This window comes from Phalacrocorax aristotelis, chromosome Z (assembly GCF_949628215.1).
Source record: "Phalacrocorax aristotelis chromosome Z, bGulAri2.1, whole genome shotgun sequence".
Classification (NCBI taxonomy): domain Eukaryota; kingdom Metazoa; phylum Chordata; class Aves; order Suliformes; family Phalacrocoracidae; genus Phalacrocorax; species Phalacrocorax aristotelis.
In genome coordinates, this window is record NC_134311.1 from 33,363,071 (window position 1) to 33,385,891 (window position 22,821).

General features: G+C 38.7%; 1 protein-coding gene across 2 annotated transcripts in view; it reads right to left on the minus strand.

Annotated features, from left to right (window-relative positions):
- Positions 1-2,074: 2,074 nt before the first annotated feature.
- Positions 2,075-22,821, minus strand: part of SYK (spleen associated tyrosine kinase) — a 51,618-nt gene continuing 30,871 nt past the window's right edge. Inside the window, exons 5-14 of one of the 2 annotated variants that reach the window (XM_075078832.1) lie at positions 22,098-22,179; positions 21,033-21,082; positions 18,420-18,488; positions 10,825-10,915; positions 9,957-10,134; positions 8,511-8,720; positions 7,882-8,071; positions 5,708-5,848; positions 5,360-5,472; positions 2,075-3,749 (exon numbers count right to left, since the gene is read on the minus strand). In XM_075078832.1, the coding sequence (XP_074934933.1) occupies positions 3,677-3,749; positions 5,360-5,472; positions 5,708-5,848; positions 7,882-8,071; positions 8,511-8,720; positions 9,957-10,134; positions 10,825-10,915; positions 18,420-18,488; positions 21,033-21,082; positions 22,098-22,179 (1,197 nt within the window). In that variant the 3' untranslated portion in view covers positions 2,075-3,676. The remainder of the gene's footprint in view (positions 3,750-5,359; positions 5,473-5,707; positions 5,849-7,881; positions 8,072-8,510; positions 8,721-9,956; positions 10,135-10,824; positions 10,916-18,419; positions 18,489-21,032; positions 21,083-22,097; positions 22,180-22,821) is intronic. The other variant, XM_075078833.1, reaches the window with a different exon arrangement.

Here is a 22,821-nt window from a genome sequence, read left to right on the forward strand (position 1 = left end):
CAGAAGTCTCTGTTAATCATCCACAGAGTACCCATTACAATATAAATCATTCATGATTTGTCCTCACATGGAACTTTGCTTCACAGCAAGCAGGAAAGTGACGAACAACTTCCTCCATGCTGCACGGCACAGCAACATCCAGGGCTGAAGGGAGAGTGCCAGAAACGCTCGGGCAAGTGCATCAGCCTAAGAGTGCTCAAGCATTGCCATCTCCTGGCAGGGCCGAGCCATACAGCTGTACCACCCGGCTGCACCGGGCGCTCTCTGGTGCACTCTTCAGCAAACCTGCAGTTCTGACTGTGACAATTTCAGGTGTGGAAATCATGGGTATTTCTCATTGTCTGATTAAAGGTCCCCTTTATTGCATAGCGCTTGAAGCAGGTGGAGATTGTGCCAGGGTTTTTAAGAAATCTGGGCGGGTCTTTAAGGGAAAACATGCCTGGCCTCCTGTGCTCAAAGAAAGCTCCATGATTTTGTAGATTTGAGCCTCAACCAACCCTAATTACAGTGTTTTCCTTCTCTGAAATACCCATTTAACATGTTCTCACCTGCTCCTTCTTGTCTGAGTTACTCACACCAGTTTGCTACTCCTTAACTCTATGACAAATACTTGCGGGGCTATGCTGCCAAACAGCATTTGTGATTTTTATATTGTGATATAAAAATAAAGACAACCTAATCTCAACAGCCAAAAGACAAAAGCCCCTTCACAGCAGTTGATGGTGCAGTTCCACAAGTGGGAAGGTGGAACAATTAGCCCAGATTTGCTACGCAGGAAAACCACCACAGCAGTATAGTGTAAGTCAGTCAGTCCCTGATCATCTCCCCTCCCTGCCTCCCTGCAACGGTTAAGTGCCTGCTTGAAGAATTTACCTTTAGGCCTTTGTTGCCTATTACTCAGATTTACATTCAGTCCTATCCAGCCTTTGCTTTCCTGAGGACTTGAGTTTGCAACAAAAGCTAAATGAAAGACTAAGATCTCTCTGTTGTTATTTCAGAATACCTACAACAGTTGCCTGCACGTTTGAGGGAAGCTCCATGTGGTATTATGTGACTTAAATCCTGCATAGCTGATACCTGTAATGCAGAAATCCTTGGACAGCTGATACACTGCACCGATCCCTGACACCTTGCAGATCTAGCACAGCGTTGTTGAAAAGCAGTATCGTGGAAAGGCTTAGCTGTAATAACAACATGCATATTTTGGGGTATTTTCCTGTTAGTCCTGAATTGCTCCAAAAGCAGCCCATGCTTCAGCAGGCTTATCTGTCATGTCAGGTACCTTTCAGTGTCAATAGGGGAATCTCAATCTTCCACAAGAATCACAATAATTCAGCAAATATGCATGCTCTGCACGGCACCAGCATTTTTTCGAAAGCGCTTAAGCATCAAAGGATTCTTGTTAAAACAACGTATTTTGTAAAACAACGTCTTTAATTTCAATTTTAAAACCTAATCCATTTATTTCACAATACTTTATATTGCCATTGTAAATTTTATTACATAATAGTGAGGTTAAAAAATAATCGAGTCACACCAGAAAGTGACATTCACTCAGAAGAGAGGGGAAGAAATATTCCTCCAGGTTTGTTGTCTCAAAAAACACTTTCAGAGAGAGAGATATACACAGAGATATAGAAACATAGCTCTCTCTCGCTCTCTCTTTCAGGGAAATTGAGAGCTGTCACTCACTAGCTAGTAGAGATTTGTGCAATTTGTTTACAACTAATATCCCCATGAATGTATTAATTGCACATGTAAAGCTAACAATTTCTCTGTAACAGGATCAAAACGACAGAACACCTCCATATAACTACGGCTAACACCTACACAAGCTGTTCTTGTAGAAAAAATTTTCTTAAAACAAAAAATAAATCATTTTCAATGTAAGTCATGTTTGGTCACATTTGAAACATGGTCTACTGCACTCAGTATCTTTCAGTAGCATGTCCTTTGTGAAGTGTCTTGCGCTGGACACCCAAGACTAAACTACCAAAAATTACCAGGTATATTTTTAAAAACAGACCATAAACTTAGTAAAATGAAAAAAACCCAACCCCAAGTAACTCCTACATTTGTTTATAATCACCTCTTTTATGAAAAAGATTTCATGCTTTCTCACTGTACTTGCCCACACAGTTTCTTTGTTAGGGAAAAAAATGACTGCCCCTCTACGAATACCCTGTTCACACAACAATTAAACACGTATGTTCTAACCAGCCATATGCAATAAATATATCTAATTCTAAATCTTATTCTTCATGTTCTTCTAAAATCTCTATATCTACTAGATACAATGTGTGTAGACTCCTGAGAGATATGTAACTGCCAGTAAAGTACATGCTTGTGAGGAATAAGTCATAGGAATTTTGATATCTATAATATTTAAAATGAGATTGGACAAATAAAGCATAAGGGTAAAAAGAGAATCAGAAGTTGATTACATTATTTGTTATTACCATTGCTATACTTGCACATTAATATAGATGCATGGTCCATTACACAAGATTGATAAGACAAATACCTTTTCCTGAGGTGCCCACAGGCATTAATAAGAAGACAAATACTAACATTTCAGAGTGGACAAAAGTAAATTCAGTGTCCATACACCTGTTTTAAAATATTTGAGCTAGGGGTGAAATTTAGCTTTAGAGGCAGTAAGGTGTTGTCAATTCTCACAAATGCTTTTCAAGAAATGTTTGAAAAGAAGATAGCAATGATTGCTACTCAAAACACAACACAAGGAGCTTTGGTATACCCAAAGAGATACATGGAAAAGATACCTCTGGAAAGACTGAAAGAGCACAGAGAGAGAAAGGAGCTGCTCTGTCACCTTTCACTGTACAGCTAGCTTTTCAGGAATGCAGTGATGGAGTTCATGCTGAAACCCAGAATCATTGTCTTAGGTGCTGATGTGTTTTGTTGAAGATGAGAGCAAGCCCTGAGTTCCCATATTTCACCAGGAAGAAAATAGCTCCCTGAGGGACAGCTGAGCTTCCACATGAGATGAGGAATGGGAGAAGCTGGTCTCATTTAAAGGAGATGATGATGGTAGAAATTCACATCTCCTAGTTCCCCTCTGCCTACATTACTACTGAGAATATGATTTGGTTTTAAAGGGGCTTGGGGGTAAAATCAAACATGCGTCAAGTCAAAGTCAAAGCAACTGACACACTTCACAGTGTGTCATATTCACAATGAATTTCCTTCACAGTGAGGAATGTTTATGCTATTCTTCCTTGGGGAGCGGGAAGGCTGGAACAACTCTTAATGCATTTGAGGGCTATGAATATTAATAACAAGAATCTAAATCCCAATCTGCATTCAAATACAAGAGAGGAAGAGGGCTGAAAGACATTAAATAGGTTTTACATGACCGCAAAATGTAATGCCAATAGAACTGTAAATAAAATTAAATGGAATATAGCAAAAGTATAAGCATCTGCTCTGACATCCTTGCTCCTTGCTTTGGGGCCTCTCCACTTTCAACACTCTATTTGGGGGACTAGATATTGCGCAGAAGGCAAAAAAAAGCAACCCTACAGACACAGGGCTTAGCTCTGAGCTTTGCAGGGTGAAGGTGGCAGTACAAAAATGAAAGTCGCTTGTTTTCTGAAACGGAACTGCATCCAGAAGGTGCTGGCTGGAGGCACAGAAGCTGCTGTTCTTCATGCTGTTAGTGGGAAATGTCATAATAGTAGTTACGTAATCTCAGCTCAACCGCAACAAATCCTGGTCGGTCTTCAACACTGTGGAAAGACGACAAGTATCACTGCGTTGGAAGGAGAAAACGCTGTAAAGGTGCATGGGCCTTGTAGCGCTTGGGACTTTACCTCAGCGATCGCTGAAGTAAAGCTGCTCACAATATTTTAAGGCTACCAAAATGATGCTACAAAGGAATACCAAGTGGCAAATGTCACTACAGAGCATCCAGTCAGTGGATTTACTATCATGCCTGTTACTTTGTGGTTGTTAAAGGTACTACAAGAAAGAAACAGCAAATCATCTCCATTTCATTTTCTACTTCATTTACTTCAGTAATAATCTAGAAAAAAAGAATATTTACATTACAATATCTGCCTTACAATGGGTGCTACAGTCATACAGGGTGGCTTAGCACCACTGAGAGAAGCCTACACACAAACACTATATGGCTGTACTGTCATTCTTTCCTCTTTATCTGCAACTCCTTGTTGATTTGGCAGAACACAATTAAACTGACAAGCCCTTACAATAATACTCTACATATTGAGATAGTTCTGCTGCCTGACATGACCCTTCTTCTTAATTTTTTTTCATTTTCTTTCCAATATTAATGATATTTGAGTGCAAACAAATAAAAAGCAGCATGCTTTATGATATGCTTATTAATAATAACAAAAAATGATCCCTCTCACCCTAGAACTGTTACAGCATTCTTTCAGTCAAACCAAAAGGCAGAAATCATTTTGTGGCTCCACATTCTTTAAAGACTACTAGGGGTAATAAAACTAACAAAGAAGCAAGGTACCTAAAAGTGAAGTACCACAGCTACTTAAATGGAACCCAGAGACCTTTGTTGGACACACATTTTCTCCAGATGGTGAACTGGAAGAGTAAGTGACATTACAGTAGTCTTTGCTTTATGGAGACTTTCCTACAGCTAAAAGTAACTTCAACAAAACAGTTTAAAATGATAAACCATAAAAAATTGTTAATAAATTTTTGCAATACACTAATAAAAAAAGAATATTAGGTAGGCTTTCTTTCTATTATTCTCTGTATTTAATAATTCTACCTTTGGAATTTTTATTGACCAGAAAATATGTGTCTGACAGGTACGACCTGAAAATATGTTTTGCCTATCACTAATAGGAAGTCAATGTGGGATCCAACCTGACTATATTCAGAAATGAGAGAAGAGAAAAATAGGTCAAAAAAATTAACTATTGAGGAATGGAATGAATAATTTGGCAATATGACTTTGATGTCTCAGTCAAGAAAAGTCTTGGAAATGAAAATTAAGCAAAATACAATCCAAAATGAAACAAAACCATTTGCTTAATTTCAAACTTTCTTTTCAAAATACAGACTGATCATTTTGTGGAATGGCTTGGTTTTTATTATACAACTATTTTTTGTATATAACTATTCCATCAAAATCAGCTGTGCAAAATCAGCTTCTAGTATCGTGCTCAGTAACTCAAATAATGTTAACTCGAAAGTGCAACTGGCTCCTTAGTTTGGAGGTTGCTTGTAAGCTAAACAGCAGCTGAAACTATGTATTTTGAAACACCCTTCTCCCCCCACCTTTCTAGCTATTAACTAAGTAGATTAAAATATACTTCTACTAAAAGAGAGAACATCGCATCACACTCACTTGTATGTCCAACACAGTTTCATTAGATCATAGACTTCCGTTGGACAGACTTCAGGACGTTCCATGCGTTCTCCTCTTTCAATCATCTGGGCAACTTCACCACCTTTCATTCCCTGGAAAAGGGTGACCAGAACAGTCACCCAAGTTGCAAATGATTACAGCAAACATGCGAGTACAAAACAGAGACCTGGAGTTGATTTTGGGGCTACACTTCTACTCATCTGTTACAACAGATGGGGCACTAAGGGCTGCTTTGTCCTGCAATAACCCTTTGCGGCAGGAAAAGGCATTGGTTCAAATTTGCTCTGAATTTTTACAGAAAAAAAATTGCCAGATAGAACTACTCACCTTATATGGTTTTTGCCCATAAGAGAAAGCTTCCCACATTAAAACCCCAAAGCTCCAGACATCGCTTTTGCTAGAAAATTTGTAGAAATTCATGCATTCTGGAGCATACCACTTCACTGGCCATTTTCCATGACTTTGTGCCTAAAATAAGCCATAACAGAAAGGAAAAAAAAGCAGGCTACAGACAGTGGTAAGTAGTAAACAACATCAGAATTCATATAAGCCCAGTTAACTTACATCCACACACATTTGTACTAAGTACCATAACATTTTTGATACAGATGGCATTAGAAAGACTGGGTAGCAGCTTCTTCAAAAGTGTTACAAAATTGTTCCTAGTCTTCCACTTTCAAAATAATGCACTGAAATTAAATCTATGGTAAAGCAAAGTTTAGCTAAATGAACTGGAGTCATGTTTTTAGTGGCATTTAACTTAAAGTTGCTCTTTAAAAGTAAGATTTTTCATCTAGGCTCTCCACAGAGGCTAAGAGATACATACCCAGCCACGCTGAGTCTCATTATTACTTGAGGTTGATGCTCCATTTCAAAGCACAGCGACCACCTTGTGGCAAACTGCAGTTTGATTAAATCGTGTCATAACACTGTGTTACAGCCACGCAAGTGTCAAATTATGCCAGCACAGTGCCAAATCTAGTGAAAGAACCCCACTGCATTTTGTGGAGTTGTAAAGAGAATGGGCCTTTGATAGCAATTCTCAAACTTCCAACAAGCAGCTCTGGCTAGGCTAGTGACAGTGATTTAAGACGTTACTGCCTTTTCTGGCAGCAGTTACTCTTCCCATAGGAAGGTCATCAGAGAGGAGTATGTGCTTGCTCATCCTCTGCAGCGTTTCGTGGTCTGGCTTATTAGTTTTAAATAGCTGATGAAAGGGAATAGGTAGAATGAAGAAATAATTTGAACTGCAAGAACAATATATCAGAAAAAAGACGCAGACACAATTAGAGCCTTTGTCTCTCACAGACGTTTTTACCTTATTAAAAGTGGCAGTTACTTCAGTCCCATTAGCTGTACAGAGATCCAATTAGTTTAAAACCAAGCTAAACATATTCTGCTTAGATCAAGTTATTATTTACCAATGGTTTTCTTTCAAAAAATCCCCCAAAATGAGCTCTGTTAGGCAGTAATACAGTGTGCTAGCCTAAATTTTCTTTGGACATGGTGAAAACTTTAAGTGCCCAAAAGTTCATACCTGCAAAGACATCTTCCCCCTTTTATATATGAAGGTATCTAATTTCCAACATAAATTTTAACCTTCTAATGACAATGTTATCCTGAAAAGCGGGTTCATTCACCTGGTGTGCAAAATGCCAAACCACACACAGAGCAGAGGTGTTTTATTAAATTCATTTTTGCGGAAAGATTGGTGCTAGGTGGTAACCCACAAAGCTAGCACCCTGTACTGAGAAACTACAAGGCATTTATACAGTTAAATATATCAATCACAGCTAATATTCACATGCCTCAGCTAATAATTGATTAATTTCTTCCTCACTTGGATGTAACAGTACAGCTTACTTTAATTTACTGTGCATGCTCATAGATTAAGGGACTTACTAGAGAGGTGGTGGTTCCTGGCCTATGGGCCTGATTTTCAGTATTATCACAAGGATAGTTCCCATACTGGGCACTTTGTTTTAGTTCTTATCTACATCCCAATTACTTGCTCTCCTTGACTACACACTTCATCACCCCGTTGTTCTCAGCAGCTTCTGAGGTGGGATGTTTGCTTTAATCAGTCTCTCAACTCTCCTCAAGGATTTAGTCATGAAACAGGTGCTTCCCTATCTCAGTTTCTGACTCTGGCCCTCAACTTCTGTTTTCCCAGGCTTGTATAGTTCATTGTTATGCCTAATGAACTATGCAAGCCTGCAAACAGTTCCAAAAATTCAATTTTCTTAGGGATATCAACCAGTTCACCAAAAGTAAATGTAAGAAGTACACAAATAAAAGAAGGGATTAGCCGCTTCCCCCCTACACATCTCTCAATGGCCACCATGCATTTTGAAAATTAGTTACCTATTATCAGGCTATAAAATAATGGATGATACATATTATTTCTAATTTTCAACTTCTAAAAACAACTGCATTTTAATTGAAAATAACATTATTAAGGTATGCTACTATAGAGCTTTCATGCCTTGTGCAAGCCTTACCTTATAATAATTTTCATCAGCACTAAGAGCTTTAGAAAGTCCGAAGTCACTAATTTTGGCATAATGTTGGGTGACTAATAGCACGTTCCTTGCAGCCAAATCCCTATGAACGAAGTTATTCTCCTCCAGGTATTTCATCCCCATGGAAACCTGATGTACCAGCTCTGTTATATTCCTCTCCGTGACATGTCTGAAAATCATAATTGAATTTTTAAGAGGTCAGAAGTTCATTTTCATGACTTTTCATGGAGTTCAAATACAAATCTTTACTATGAACTTCCCCACATTGTACTAGGAACCTGATCCACTTATGTTTAGCTACGCTTTAATTAGAACAGGCAGCATAAGAATGTCCTGAGCAAGATGACGTGTGATCATAATAAATGAGCAACCGAAAGACGTGAAAATTCTTTAATTTATTCAAAATGCACTATTTTACCAGAAATACTTAACAGTTAGGAAACACACACAAGATAATCATGTTCCAGCGAAGAGTAACTACAATAATTAATTATTACATTAACAACATATTAATTTAAAATTGCCCTTAAAGAAAAAAAAAAAAGACCTGTATCTTTTTTTTTTCCCCTTTGGATAAATCCTATTAAATGGAATCAAAGTGTACATACCTATTTTTTTGCAAAAATTTGTTCAATGGCCCAAGTTCGGCCATCTCCATTACTAACATCCAGGCTTCAGCTTCACATATGCCTATCATTCGGACAATATAGGGGTTATCCAGTTGCTGCATTACATTTGCTTCTCTCAGTAATTCATCCTTTATGGCTGGATCATTACTCTCATTCTTAAGAATTTTTACAGCCACTGGCTTGGCACCCCTACAAAAAAGAATTCAGTTCTGGGATTAGTTGCTGAAAAGTCTGTGTGCAAATGCACACAATCTTCTGACGTTTCTGTGCACGTAGTACAAACTATAACAAAAGACAGAACTGACATTCAGAGGGGAAAAAAACCAACTGTAACAGGAACATATCTCTATCAAATGCTGAGAATCCAGCTAAGTAAAAGAGGGAGAATGGAAAGAACCTGAGAAAATTATGAATAGTCATAAAAATGTCTTAGCAAGCCTGAAAACAAATGTACTGGACAAAATTTTCTTGCCTATTTTGGCAAGAATGCCATAAAGCTTTTCTAAGTACTGAGGTGTTTTGGGGGTAAGACTAGAACATGCAGCACTGCAAGGGCCCAAGGCAGTCCTCTGAAATCCTGCAAAACTAAGCCTACTCCTGCAGCCTTCAGCTCATAAGTGGAAGAGTGACTGATGAGATCAACAGAGCTCAAGTGTGAAACAAGATTAGCAAACACACAAGCTGGGACCAGAGCCCTTCAAATCCCCTCAGACTGGACTGGAATAAGAAAAATCCTTCCTGGCTCTGAAAACCTTGGTTAAAGAAACGCCTCCAGCTTCAAGTGTTGGAATTGTATACATAATCATCCCATGCACTTAAACAATATACTTATAACATTTTACTATGAAAATGCATGAACAGTCAGGTGCTCCTACTTCTACCAGTGTAAACAGGGTCTGTTCCTACTGCAGTTACTCAATAAAAGAGGTCCAAACTTGTTCTGTCTTCTTGAAAATCAACATTCCAGCTTCTTGAAATGGGTATTTATCATACTTATTTTAGGTGAGAACCTCTTTGCTACATTCAAGCTGTCCATGGCACTCTACACTGTTTCTCAAAGAGAGGTTGTGCAGATGGGAAATACTGAGTAGCATGACTGCCCACACAAACTATGGTGGAAGGCAGCAGACTTCCCACTCTGTCATCCCTAACAGGAGAGAAAATAGTCATAGTGGGCACTTCCCCACTTACAGACAAAAATAATGTCTGGGAGGTGACTATACTGCAGGCAAAGAGGTGTCTGCAGAGGAAACGAAAATGAGTGTATGAGTGTACGTACAAAGAGAGAAAACAGTGAATGTTAGCCCAAATTACTTGGGTACAGTCTGTCACCCCAAATGACATGCAAACATTACTGCTGCTCTGAAAAATAAAGGCTAGAGCTTTTACATGTTAGACTCCATGAAAACAGAAGGAGAAACTTACTTTTTCATCCTATAGAACCCTTTCTTTACGGTACCGAAGTTGCCAGACCCAAGTTCTCCTTCCTCCAAGGTTAACAATTTTCTGTCAAGAGTGACATTTTTTGGTTTTATTTCATCTGGATCAGCATATGGACTTTCATAGACCTCAGTATCCATGGGTAAGGCCTCTCTCTGATCACCTGCAGTTCAATCAATGAAAAAATTAGACATTATATAAGAAGTTTTTTCTGCAATAGCTACTATATTCACCCTTTCTATGTTCAGTATCATCAGTGTGTTTGACTTATGAGGGCATTATAAAGAAACCACATGCAGTCCAGCTACAGGACCTTTAGAACACCCCAAAAGAGAGTGACCTTCACCTGGTGACATGCTCTTAACTATTGAGGACCTGCATAATGTGAAACCAGGAAGAGGTTCCTTGACAGAAAGAGGGTTAAAGGCTGGCCCTTCTCCTTAGTACTTCCCATTAGTTACCTCAGACAATTCTTCACTCAGAATGCTGCCTTATATGTAGTTCATTCTTAGGCACCCATCTTTAACTGCATTTTACAGAAAGCCTAAGCACCAGCTTGGCACTGTGGATGCAACAGGGCACAATTCTTTTTATGGAGTGAAGGGGTGCAGCTTTTAGAGTCAGGAAGTAATAATGTTTCACTTCAAAATGGAAAAAGGGATTTCTGCTAAATGACTTTTATTACAGACAGTGACATCTGGCAGTTTCAGCTACCAAGGCTGAGCTATGATAGTGGTGATACCAATACACAACATGATGTGCAATACATGGAAGAAAGAAGAAATATGGGTTGAGGAGAGATCTCTGGCATAAAGAAGGAAATTGTATTAATGACATAAATTACTCTGCCTACCTTTTTCTGCTCCTGTAAGACCCCTCTTCCTTTGCAGCACATACGGATTAAAAGGTGCTTCATCAGGTGAGTGGCCGATAGTTCCCTGAAGCTGTAGCACACAAATACAGTTTTTGTGTTTAATTATGAATGCGTAAGTTAAAAGAATTTTTTTTTTCCCCTGAGGATTAGGGCATAATGATTGCAAGAGACACATAGGTGAGAATCAGAAAGTAAGAAAGAGATCCAACAAAGTTCATTTCATTTTGGAGGTTATTGCTTGAGTAAATATGTAGGCCAAATGAAACATACACTGCTAAAGCATAAAAAGTTATTGCAAATATATCAGAACATTCGATCTGAGAGAATTAACTGGAATGGGTTATGCACAAATCTTATTCTGCAGATATAAAATTTACATGCTTTTTTCAAATCTGCCTTGTAACATAAGTAGTCATAAGGATTTCTCTTTAATCTGTCCTTCCTCCCTCTCCAAGATATCTCTTTCCATATCTAGGCCACAGAGAAATTCCTAGCACAAATGAAAAGAAAAAATGCTTCCCTGTTTCTCTTGTGGATTTTTAGTGATTCCACTTAGAAGAAACTGGGGTGAGAAGTAATTACTTTAATAGGCTTGTATAATATCATGGACAAACACCATGGACCCGATACTAGGCCAGTACGTCTCTCTGAGGAGGAGAAAATAACCTAATTCTTACTGTACTTGAACATCTGGTTCAAATCCAATCGCTCAGCCTTTACTCTTTGTCAGAGGAATACCATGGAGCACACAAACCACTCCAGCAGAAACATGGTGTGTTCTGAAGCTCCTTGGCTGAAGGATGTCTGGCACAATAAAGTATAGATGAGAGAAACTTATAATCTGCTCTCTTCTGACTGTGAACTGTTAGGAACAGGGAATTACAGAACATATTTCTGCAGTTTAGTCCCTTTTCTTCCTCAATGGAGAATTTTTACTCTACTCATGAGTGACCTCACCCTCCTGAGAGAGTGTTTTAAAACCAGAAATTCAAACATCAACATGAGTTTGCTCAGCTCAAATAGGAAACAAAGGTATATTGTATTTGCAAAACACTGGATGGGGCTATTTTGCAATATTTGCATTGCAAAATTGAGTATATAATTCTTCTTTTTAATAACTGAAGATTTCAGTGGCATAAGTTCCTGCCTGAAAGAGCTGTGGTTTTCAAGTGAAGAGAAACAGAGCTTGAGAGATGTCCAGGATTGAATTTTTGGGTGCAAAAGAAGTTTTATCTTGGAAACTGTATTTTTTAGGGAAAATGCCTGACCCATGTTGTACAGACCTTTACATTGTAATGAAATGATCTGCCCAGTTAGATGAAGCACAAAAGGTTTTACTACATAGATTTTAAAGTAAACCCCAAGTTGGAGGCCAACGCTTGGCAAGATTCTGACCTAATGAGATGCGCATGATGGCATCAGGGATGATAAGGGTAACGTTTCTGACTGGAATCATTCGGTCTTGTGGAACAGTGCTGAAAGGCCATTTGGTGTCAGGGCAAGCCACAAGAGCCCTGAGACAGTTCTGAGGTAGGTCAGGGACCAAACTAACCTGCCAATCTCAAGCACAAGGAGGCAAATGAATAGTGTAAACAAGATATGCAGGAGATAAAAGAAGATATGGGTAGGAGTGCTGATCTGCTTGAGGGTAAGAAGTCTCTACAGAGGGATCTGGGCCAACTGGATCGTTGGGCTGAGGCCAAATGTATGAGATTCAATAAGGCCAAGTGCCAGGTCCTGCACTTGGGTCACAACAACCCCAGGCAATGCTTCAGGCTTGGGGAAGAGTGGCTGGAGAGCTTCCTGGCAGAGGAGGACCTGGGGGTGCTGGCTGACAGCCGGCTGAACATGAGCCAGCAGTGTGCCCAGGTGGCCAAGAAGGCCAACAGCATCCTGCCTTGTGTCAGGCATAGTGTGGCCAGCAGGAGCAGGGCAGAGATCGTGTCCCTGTACTCAGCACTAGTGAGGCCACACCTCGAGTACTGTGTTCACTACGAGAAAGGCATGGAGGTTCTGCAGCGAGTCCAAAAAGGAGCAACGAAGCTGGTGAGGGGTCTAGAGAGCAAGCCTTTTAAGGAGCAGCTGAGGGAACTGGGATTGTTTAGCCTGGAGAAAAGGAAGCTGAGGGGAGACCTTATGTCCTTCTAGAACTATGTGAAAGGAAATTGTAGCAAAGTACGTGTCGGTCTCTTCTCCCAAGTAACAAGTGACAGGACAAGAGGAAATGGTCTCATGTTGTGCCAGGGGAAGTTTAGATTGGATATTAGGAAAAAGTTCTTCACCAAAAGGGTTGTCAGGCATTGGAACAGGCTGCCCAGAGAAGTGGTTGAGTCAACATCCCTGGAGGTATTTAAAAGACTTGTAGATGTGGTGCTTAGGGACATGGGTTTGGTGGACTTAGCAGTGACAGGTTAACGGTTGGACTTGGTGACCTTAATGGCCTTTTCCAACCTAAACGATTCTATGATTCTAAGATCCTCAGCTCTAGTTTTGTTTTTCTAGCCTGGTACACCTGGCCAGGTCTGTAAGTTAAGAACTGTATTTCCAAGATCTGTATCACTCTATCTCACACACAGGCCATTCACTAAAACAAAAAAACCGCACTAAGATTGGAACTCAGTCCTAAACCTTTCAAGTGATGGGCTGGCAGTTTCACTGTGAAAACTTGGGACAGTCTTTCCCTGCGCTATGTCAGGATGTATAGCAAAATGCTTACGTTCAGTCAAAAATATTAATGAACTTTTGCAAAGAAAAAAAAAATCAGATGGAATTATACTTACTGAGACCACAGTGATTTTAGTTTGTGCAGTTCCTATATCCTGTATGGCTTCAGAACACATCAAGCCTTCTTAGGGTTTTTTTTATCTTATTGCTAGTTACTATGACCCATTCAGTATTACTACTAAGAACTGATTACAGGTCCACTGGATAGCTTTCTGGATGTCTTATTGCTTCCTATGTTAACTATATTTATACATTAAAGGGGAGATCATTTTACATTCCAAAAGGTAAATGGACTTAATTAACTGAGTGGATACAAAGCAATATGGACTGACATTAATACCTGTTGCTAGACAGATACAAGTACAAAGGAAGCAGATGCAAATTGCCACTTTGCATGGATTTTATGAAAGCCTCTGGTTAATACTTCTTGGGCAAGGGGTCCGAAAGTATAGTAGGGAAAAAAAGGATAAAAATATGGCAACTATTTAAAAAAGGGACTGAGATGCCAAGATGCTGGCAGTTTCCAGAACACTAGAAGGAAAGATCTGAAATACTTAGGAATGATAGATTTACAGTTTCAATGGCTATCTTTTGCATACTTTACCCATAAAATAATCTTTCTGATAGAAACGCAGTGTGTTCAGAAAATGATATCTAGAAGAGTCTGCATTGCTCTGGGACTCCTTTGCTTTTTGAAAGCTTTGATAGAACTGTCAATTGCCCTCTGTTCACTGTGGGGAGTATCTCAACTGTGCACCAAAAAGTGTGATAGGAATATCTGAACCCAAGCCTCACACCCCTCACATAAATCACTGAAACCTTTTCTGCAGTCACAATTAGGTAAAGTCATAGAGGTGTAGCTGTATTTCCAGGCTAACCAATGAAGCACAGCAGCTCTGTTTTCTTTCTTTCCAAACAGTCAAGGGCTAGATAGAATTTGTGTAGTTGCTGCTACATAATGAGGAATATAAATTCAGCCCACAGAAGGGTACAACTTCAGCAGATCATCCTCATTTTTAGATGAATAAAAAGCTTGTGTACCACTTTCCTCATTGTAACCCAAGCTTACAAGAAATGAGACACAAGCACTTTGCGAAAGGCCTTTGAAAATGATAAGCTCAAGATTTCAAATGGACTTGAACTTACTGTTTGAAGAAGTGATGATTTTTTAATGGCAATATAACCTTGCAGGCTGAATCATAATGATGGAAATTACTCATTCCACTGCAACACCTTGCATAGGTCTGCTAAGTAAGCTTCATCTGATTGCTGTTGAACAACAGGGCGGAAACACTTAAGAAATACCCAGCCAGTACTGGATAACCCCACAAATTTTAAAAAAACTTGGAGGGCCTAAGTTCTCATGAGATTAGTATTAGTTGCAGACTAGAGAGGCAGTTAAATATCCCTGATCCTAGGTTTCAGTGTATGAACTGGCACACTTTGATCTGGCCAAACAGAATTCATGTACACCAAATTCATACATCTCAAGAATCCATTCACTAGTGCAGAGCAGCTGGTAAAAATATAGCCCTGGCCACGATGTCGCTGACTTCTCAAATGGGACATATAGAGATGTTTCTGCTCTTTTCAATTCAAGAACAAATAAAAGAATCAGAAAGGATTGGATGCTCTTCTTTGGGAACTGCATTAAAAAAAAAAAAAAAAAGAGTGCATCACTCCTCTGCTTGTGAATAAAACTCTGCAGCTGTGAACTGGAAATGATACAGTGACACTGAATCTAACGAAGTGGGTTCTCTTTCTCAGAGAGCTGCTCATGTTTAAGATGAGTGATAATGTCTTACATATCATTAGTGTAGCTTAGCTAACTAATATATATGTATGTGTGGAATGATATTCCCCATTGTTGCAGTTTGATGAAACAGCTTAACAATGGCTTTTTCATGAATATTTCTGGTTGAACTGCAATTCGACGTTTCACAGGTACCTTTTCAAGCTCATATTAGTAACTTCGGAATATTGTGCAGCACTCTGAAAACATCAAACATTTTTCTTTAGTTCTGCCAGTTATGTATTCGTAGCATGTAGCACCTTGATGCCTTTGAATAGGATTTTCTAGCAGAAAGGCTGGAATTTTTCTCTTGAAGTCAAGCGAGGCTGACTAGAAATGGTGCATGAGGTATATATCATTGCATGTACAGTGGTCTGGGTAACAGTACAAAAAAATTTCCTTTTTATTTAACTGTCATTTAAATCCAGAGGCCCCTCTGCCCTACATTTTAAAAACAGCAATTTTAATTCTGCAGATCTTTTTCTGATAAAGGGAGCTTTATCTTAATACAACCATGGTATAGGGTAGGAGATTACTCCTTGTATTCTTACAAGAAGCAGAGAATGGTCAGATAACCATGGATTTGCTTGTCCAGTAAGAAGAAATACAGAAAAGAGTCCACTAGAGGAGCCTGTTGAAAATGGCACATACTGTGTGACACCTTGTGGTAGGTACGCTTGTAAACTATGGGGCAGGCTGTCGTTTTATTCTCTCATACTAGAATGCTGTTGTGACCCTGTCCTGTTTTCACATCAACATATTTTTTTACTCTGCTAGAGTTTAATTTGCATTGGCTGAACTTCTCAGGTACCTATAGTTAAGCTAATCTAAATGTGTCATTCTTCCGCTTATTAGGTACTGGCTATACCAGTGTGGCACTTTTATAGTAATATAGCCACCTCCACAATGAGAAGATAGCAGGGGCAGAGACTTTGCATGGACTCAAAGATATCTTTCTAGTAAAAGGAATACCACTTTCTACGCACGGATAAGGCCTTAGTGGGATAAGCCCTAAGGAGGTTTGACAGCATCTAGTTGATACAATAAGGACAAGACCCACTTACTGTTTGCTTTAAAATATGAATGAAACGGCTCTAACTACTCTAAGTCTGATGGTAAAGATTATAATCTTATAGTAAAGAATGTACTTATCAAGGCAATCAGTACAGCAAATGTGATTTCAGGTTAATAATTCTGATTTGCAAAAACGCAAACATAAATGTAAGACTATAAAGTAATCTTATTTTGCTACACCAAACCAAAGAGAAAAATACTGCATGACAAAGTCCTTATTAGGCAAATCCTCAGTGAGCTTTGGCTAAGACGTCTTAGACACCACTAGGTGGCACGAGTTCATTTAAATTGTTGTCTAAATTGCCAATTTTACATTAGTAGTCAGTAAAACAGCTGGAAAGATTTGGATGTAACTTTAGCACTTGGATCAAAATAACTAGTTTGTGAAAGTTAAAAAAAAATAAATCCATTATTTCCAAGAAGGATTAAATAGAACAGCGTAAATTTTGGGGTTTACTTTCTGACAGTTTTTGACATAAGAGAAGTAACTGCCTAATTGACTACGTTTAAGGTAAACTCTGCATTTTGGGGTTAATGGATGGTAGCTTTTGAAAATGTTCAGAGCAGGACTTTTGTTTAGACTCTAAAATTTGGCAGTATGATGAAATTTGTAGGTTTGAGTATTCAGTATTAAGTATGTGTAAATGGTGATCATATCAGATTTCTGAAATTATTTTCTTAAATGAGTGGTCTTTCTCTGCCAATATGCTTCAGTCTGTACTCTGTGTACGTTCTCCAGAAGGCAGGAAATAGGTATTTGACTGCAGAAAGCAACCAGACAGAAGCACAGGTTTTACCAGGTGAACAGACAGCAGAGTGACCAAAGCCATACCTAGAGAATTCAGACCCAACACTCACTTTTCTGAACAGAACTAAAACACTGCTCTTGTCTAATGTGTGACAGTATGGCAATTTTTTTCAGATGGCTTTAGAACGTGTCCTGACGTATATGTATATACTGTGTATACGTGTCTACTGTATAGGTATCTGTACAAGGTGACAGCACATTAAATATGAGACATGGGTCCTGTAAGAGTATAGAGATGACAACAGCTAGTGGTACTTCACTACAAAAGTGAACTGAAGTTATAAAAACAGAATAACTTTTATTTACCAAGATTATCAAATACAGTATATGTCAAATATAGTTTTTCACTCTGAATGGCAGCGTACCTCTAGGGCTTTTTATGCCTGCTCATTTTTGTTGAAGAGCAACTGGAAATAAATAAATAAATAAATAAGTAAACAAAAAGAGACACTCATGGGTGGAACAGGGACACGTGTTATTCTCAGCATGCAAACAAAGCTCCTAACTACATGCTTTACAACTACATCAATTACGGGACAGCATATTTTTATGGCCATGCAGAAGCATTTTCATTAGTACAGGGCTGGGTTCCCCTTGACTCCCTGACATCTTACCACCTTTCCCATTCTGCTTGGTCTTGTGACATCTCGCACTTGCCTAAATGTAATTAAAGTCAATGCATAACAAGATTTGTGCACACAGGTTCTCTAAGAATGTATTTTGTGGTTGTTATTAACAGTTTATTCCCTAAACATGCTCAGTAATAGCATTGTATAAGCACGCCAATCTTCTGATTAGGAATGATAGTTCAGAGTATAAATACAATTTTGTTCTGCTATAAGTGATTGTTTTTTGAAAAATATTTTATCACTTACATTTTCTTTGCAGACATGTTGAGATCTGCACTAATATTTTGGGATGTGAGAAATTACTTAAAAACAGTCCCTCAATTTTTAAAACATCTTTAAAACCATTGCTTTAGTTATAAAATCAAGGCCATATGCAGATGATTAGGAAAGAAGCAGAAAGCTTACAAAAATTTCACAATCTAATTGTTAGTAGCCAAGACACACATTTAGTAACAGCAAGCCAAAAGGGAGGAAAAAAAAAAGCTAAATTAGTCAAGTGTAAGTCCTTTTAACTCGGTCAAAAACCTAGAAAGACTATATGAGGCACCTTTTTGCTGCCAGCCTTTGGAAAGGTGTACGATTTGAGTCTTGAGATAATTCCACCTCCTGCCCAACTCTAGAAACCACAATGTCAAAGAGGAACAGTAAATGTGTCAGGAAAACAGCTAAAGGTATTTTACAAAACAGGTGTAGTTACAAGAACAAAACACTCCCAACCTTTCCCTGTATATGCCTGCAAGTACACAGATGATGCATCAAACAAATGTAGTATAGGAAATCTTAGTACTAAACTTTCTTTCAACTATTACTCTCAAACCATCTTGAATCTGTAGATACACCTTAAGGCAATTTTGAAATTCAAGCACATTGCCCTTTCCCCAGTTCTTTTACACGGTATGTTTCTCTTGCCTTCATTCTTGAACTTTAGACCACCCCAAATATATTTAGCAATGTAAATCACTTGATAACCTCAGTGTCTTGAAGTATGACTAATATATCAAGCAAGATTTGAAGCACACTTTGGTCTTACAACAAACAGTGTGGTTATTGAAGCAAAAAGCACACAAACTGATATTAATTCCAAACAAAAATGAACAGGCTTTAGATTTTACATGTGCACTTATGTTCTGTATAAAAAGACTTTTAAAAGAAATGCAAATATGTTTTACAATAATACAGTAATTTGATGAAATGTGGCTAATTAGTATTTCTAGGGGTCACTGAGAGATTGTACCTCCCTAATTAAAACTGCAACACAGTACTTATTGATCACGCATTTAGGCTAATGCGGAGGTTGAAATAATAATCTGACCAACATTCTCAGCCACTTTAAATAGCCTTTGAACTGACTTACAGTTAGGTATTCCAAACTTTTAAATAACCCATTTGGACTTTTTTCCCCTGAGAAGATAGCTTTTTTAATGGATAGGACTGGTATTTTTGCTAGTTTTGTCTTTAAAAAAAAGAGTTTGATTTCATGTGAAAAACGTATCCTTTGTTTTAAAACGATGAGTCTAAACTGATCAATCCTGAATGAGTCCTAATACTGATCAATCCTGAAAACATTAATGGTCGTATGTAAAATGTGCAAGTGACCAAGCATGTATGTCAGATGCTTGCTAAAGAAGTACATGTTGAAGGGTGGAATAATCTCACCTAACTATGGCTACCTAAAAGCAAGGCATATAGTCTTGATGAATCAATCACCTGTGCCCCTTCTGAGTGGAAAGACACAAGCACATATTGGTGGAAAGTCATTCCACCACTTCTAGGCTGAACTGACATGTGGATGGGTATGTGTCTCTCTCTTGCTTCAGAATGCCTCAGAAATGAGCCTTTGAGATTTGCTAAATGACTGGCTCTTCATCTGAGCTCATTAATGTGAGGCAAGTTTAATCACACCCTGTTAGCATGACCAAGTCTTTCAGCTGTAAAGCACCATGAATGACTGGGGCAGTATTACTGCAATGCACTGATGAAAAGAGAAGAGGTTGGCCCATTTACTTTCATTGCACAGTCCTAAACATCAGTCAACTTAGTCAGATACATGGTTTTTTTTGTTACTACTTTGATAAATTAAGCACCTAAAGTAAGATTTCTTGAATTTCCTTTCATTTACACTTAAACTGTGAAATTTCCTATGGATAATCTAAAACCTACGTAGTATTCCCACATTGAATGTGCTTGCTCCATCGCTCTAATGGTGTGTATTCCAGATGATACGCATGTGGTCTCATGTGCTTAAACTTCATGGTCATCCTTGTAAATGGCACAGATCCAAACCTCAGGACAACATTTAAAAAAAAATGGCCCCAATTTTGTTTGCATAATTTCCAATTATTTAAAAGGGGACCTGATTTGCAGAAAGTGGTGGCATGAGAATGGTTGTCACAGACCCAAAGAGACTCAACAGTAGTGAAATAAATGTAATTGCCTATTTGAACAATAATATTTTTTTCTATAATGTGGGACTGCATCAAGATAATGACCTAGATGATTAGGTCCAGGGAGTCCACCCCAGGGAGTGGTGAAACAACAAAATTAAACTCCCTATTTCAGCTGAGACCAGTTACAGCTGAATAGGATGGTGTTATGTATCACACCTCAGGTGGCTCCTCTAATCAATGGACTCTAAGAACACAGGCAATTACAATCACAGATGGGCTTGCTTACTTTTCATGGAGCTGATGAAAGAACTACCCCCAGTTTCACTACACAAGGAATGAAACCATTGCGCAGTCTGATGTTAACTGCACACACCAAATATGAAAATAAATTGAACCACCATTTCTGCTTCAGTCAGCAGATTCTCAAAACAGACAATGTAAACAAAGTAGTATCTCTCCTCCTAGTGTTAATACAGTCACTATGGAACATAACCATCAATGAGGCATTTTGCCTATGAAAATTACTGATTTTCACATACATTATACGCATAAAAGAAATTCACAAAATTAAATGATGGATAGCTTTTGCAAAACACTGATGAAAACAATAACCATGTTAGATGGTAAACTTATTCTTTTCAACTTACTGCTTATATCCCTAGTAAAACAAGTGCATTGCTGCAATAATATCCAAGCATTAGGTTTCCTAGAGCAGTATGTGACTGTCAGCCTTCTCAAACGAATGCTACTGCTATATCACCACCTACTCTTACCTTAGAAGGGGTTCCAGGAAGAGGAAGACGAGAGTTAAAAACAACATTATCTGTAAAAGAATCAAATGTAGAAGGATACTGAGCAAGGTGAGAAATGTACTGTAAGAACACAAAATTCTACACAGGCAACCGACTTTCCAGTTTTTAAATTATATTACACTGTTCCTCCTGGTCCATCTTTGCTTTTGTCTCTAATGTGCAGCAGACTTGCTATATGCTGCCAGAGACAAAAGCATGTGCAGTGCCTAAATGATTCAAAGGAGTGATAAAAGTACGGGCATATCTTCTCACCATGGCACTGGTATCCAGTCAGAATTACAGATACAGGCCTTAGACAGCGAACACCACTTCTGGAATAGCGTAAGTTAGACAAGGATCAGGCAGAAGCATCTTTTTTCCCCTGGCAGTCAGGTCAAGAGGGAGAACAAGGTCTCATCGGTATTTGACATGACATTAAAGAAGAAACAGGCCAAAGAGCATAATGGACCTCAGTACACTTCCCCCCAGCCCTTCCCCTAAGTTACCAAGGAATGTGTCTCTGACCCCCATTTTCAGCATCAGGTGCAGCCAATCTGTTGTTCTCCCCTGCTCTCCCCAACATGGGAAGTAACTCCTCATCTACCAGCAACTCCTCTGTTGGGTAGCACCTCTCACTGCACCCAAGTTGAATGCCTACAGCAGCACTGCTGATGAGCTGGCCTCAGCTTGCAGTAAGGACTATTGGAGGAGTGCTGGGATGACCACTGTGTTCGTGTGCATGGGCCAGCTAACACACACTGCAACTTCGAGCAGCAAAGCATGTTTTGGATCTGCCATTACTTTAGAGCCAGCAAAAATGGGAGTTGGTAGCCTCCCTTAGGCTACGAGATTTGCCTCCATTCTGCATGGTCTGGCAGATCTTAACTCATTTGAAAAGCTGGAAATTTAACATTTAAATGCCTTTTTTAATACAACTTTAATCTGCTGTAATCTGCACCCACCTACATGGCAAGTGGAAAAAATGCACACATCTTTATCATCTTAGCATGGCTATTCATACATATCAAAATAATAGGAATAACTCACCATTTTCTGAGCCAAGTTGTGGACAGGGAATGGTAAGAACCCTTAATAATCCATCTGGTTTGTATGAATAATGCTCAACTAACTACCAGAATGAGAGGGAAAGAAAAAAAAGGGAGAAGAAGAGAAAAAAGATATTAAAAGGTAAGGGAGGAATAATTAAATATATTGTCTCTTTAAATTTGTGTGCATATGTACAATAATTGGTAAATATTACAGCAAATGAACTGAGCACATAGCAGATCATTACTGCATATATCCTTACCTCATCATTACTTCTCTTTAGCAGGGGTCCATTTTTCTGAAGTAACCTTGTAGATGAATCTGGAACTTGATCCAGGAACTGGATTTGGAAGACTCAGCATTTCACACCTGGTTCTGCGGCTAACCAGCTTTGTAACTCTAAACAAATCACTTCTTTTTATACCTGAGTTCCCACCCTCTTTTTTTTTTTCCTTTTAGTTTTCCTTCTTTTTCTCCTTTTTATTTTTTTCTTTTTTCCAAGATAGGTATAACTACACTACAGGAATTGTCCTCATATGCAATGCTTTCTTTGGACCTCTAAGTTGCAATGGGATGTAAGCAGCTAATGAATGTATAGCACTAATAGTTGTGGCCATTTGTGTTCCTGGATCGTCCTCTCCATGCCATTTTTTTATAGGTTCGTTACTGCTATTTTGACTTTTGTGCATTTAGGTAGAAAGAAGGGGGTCTGTGAGTGAAAAAG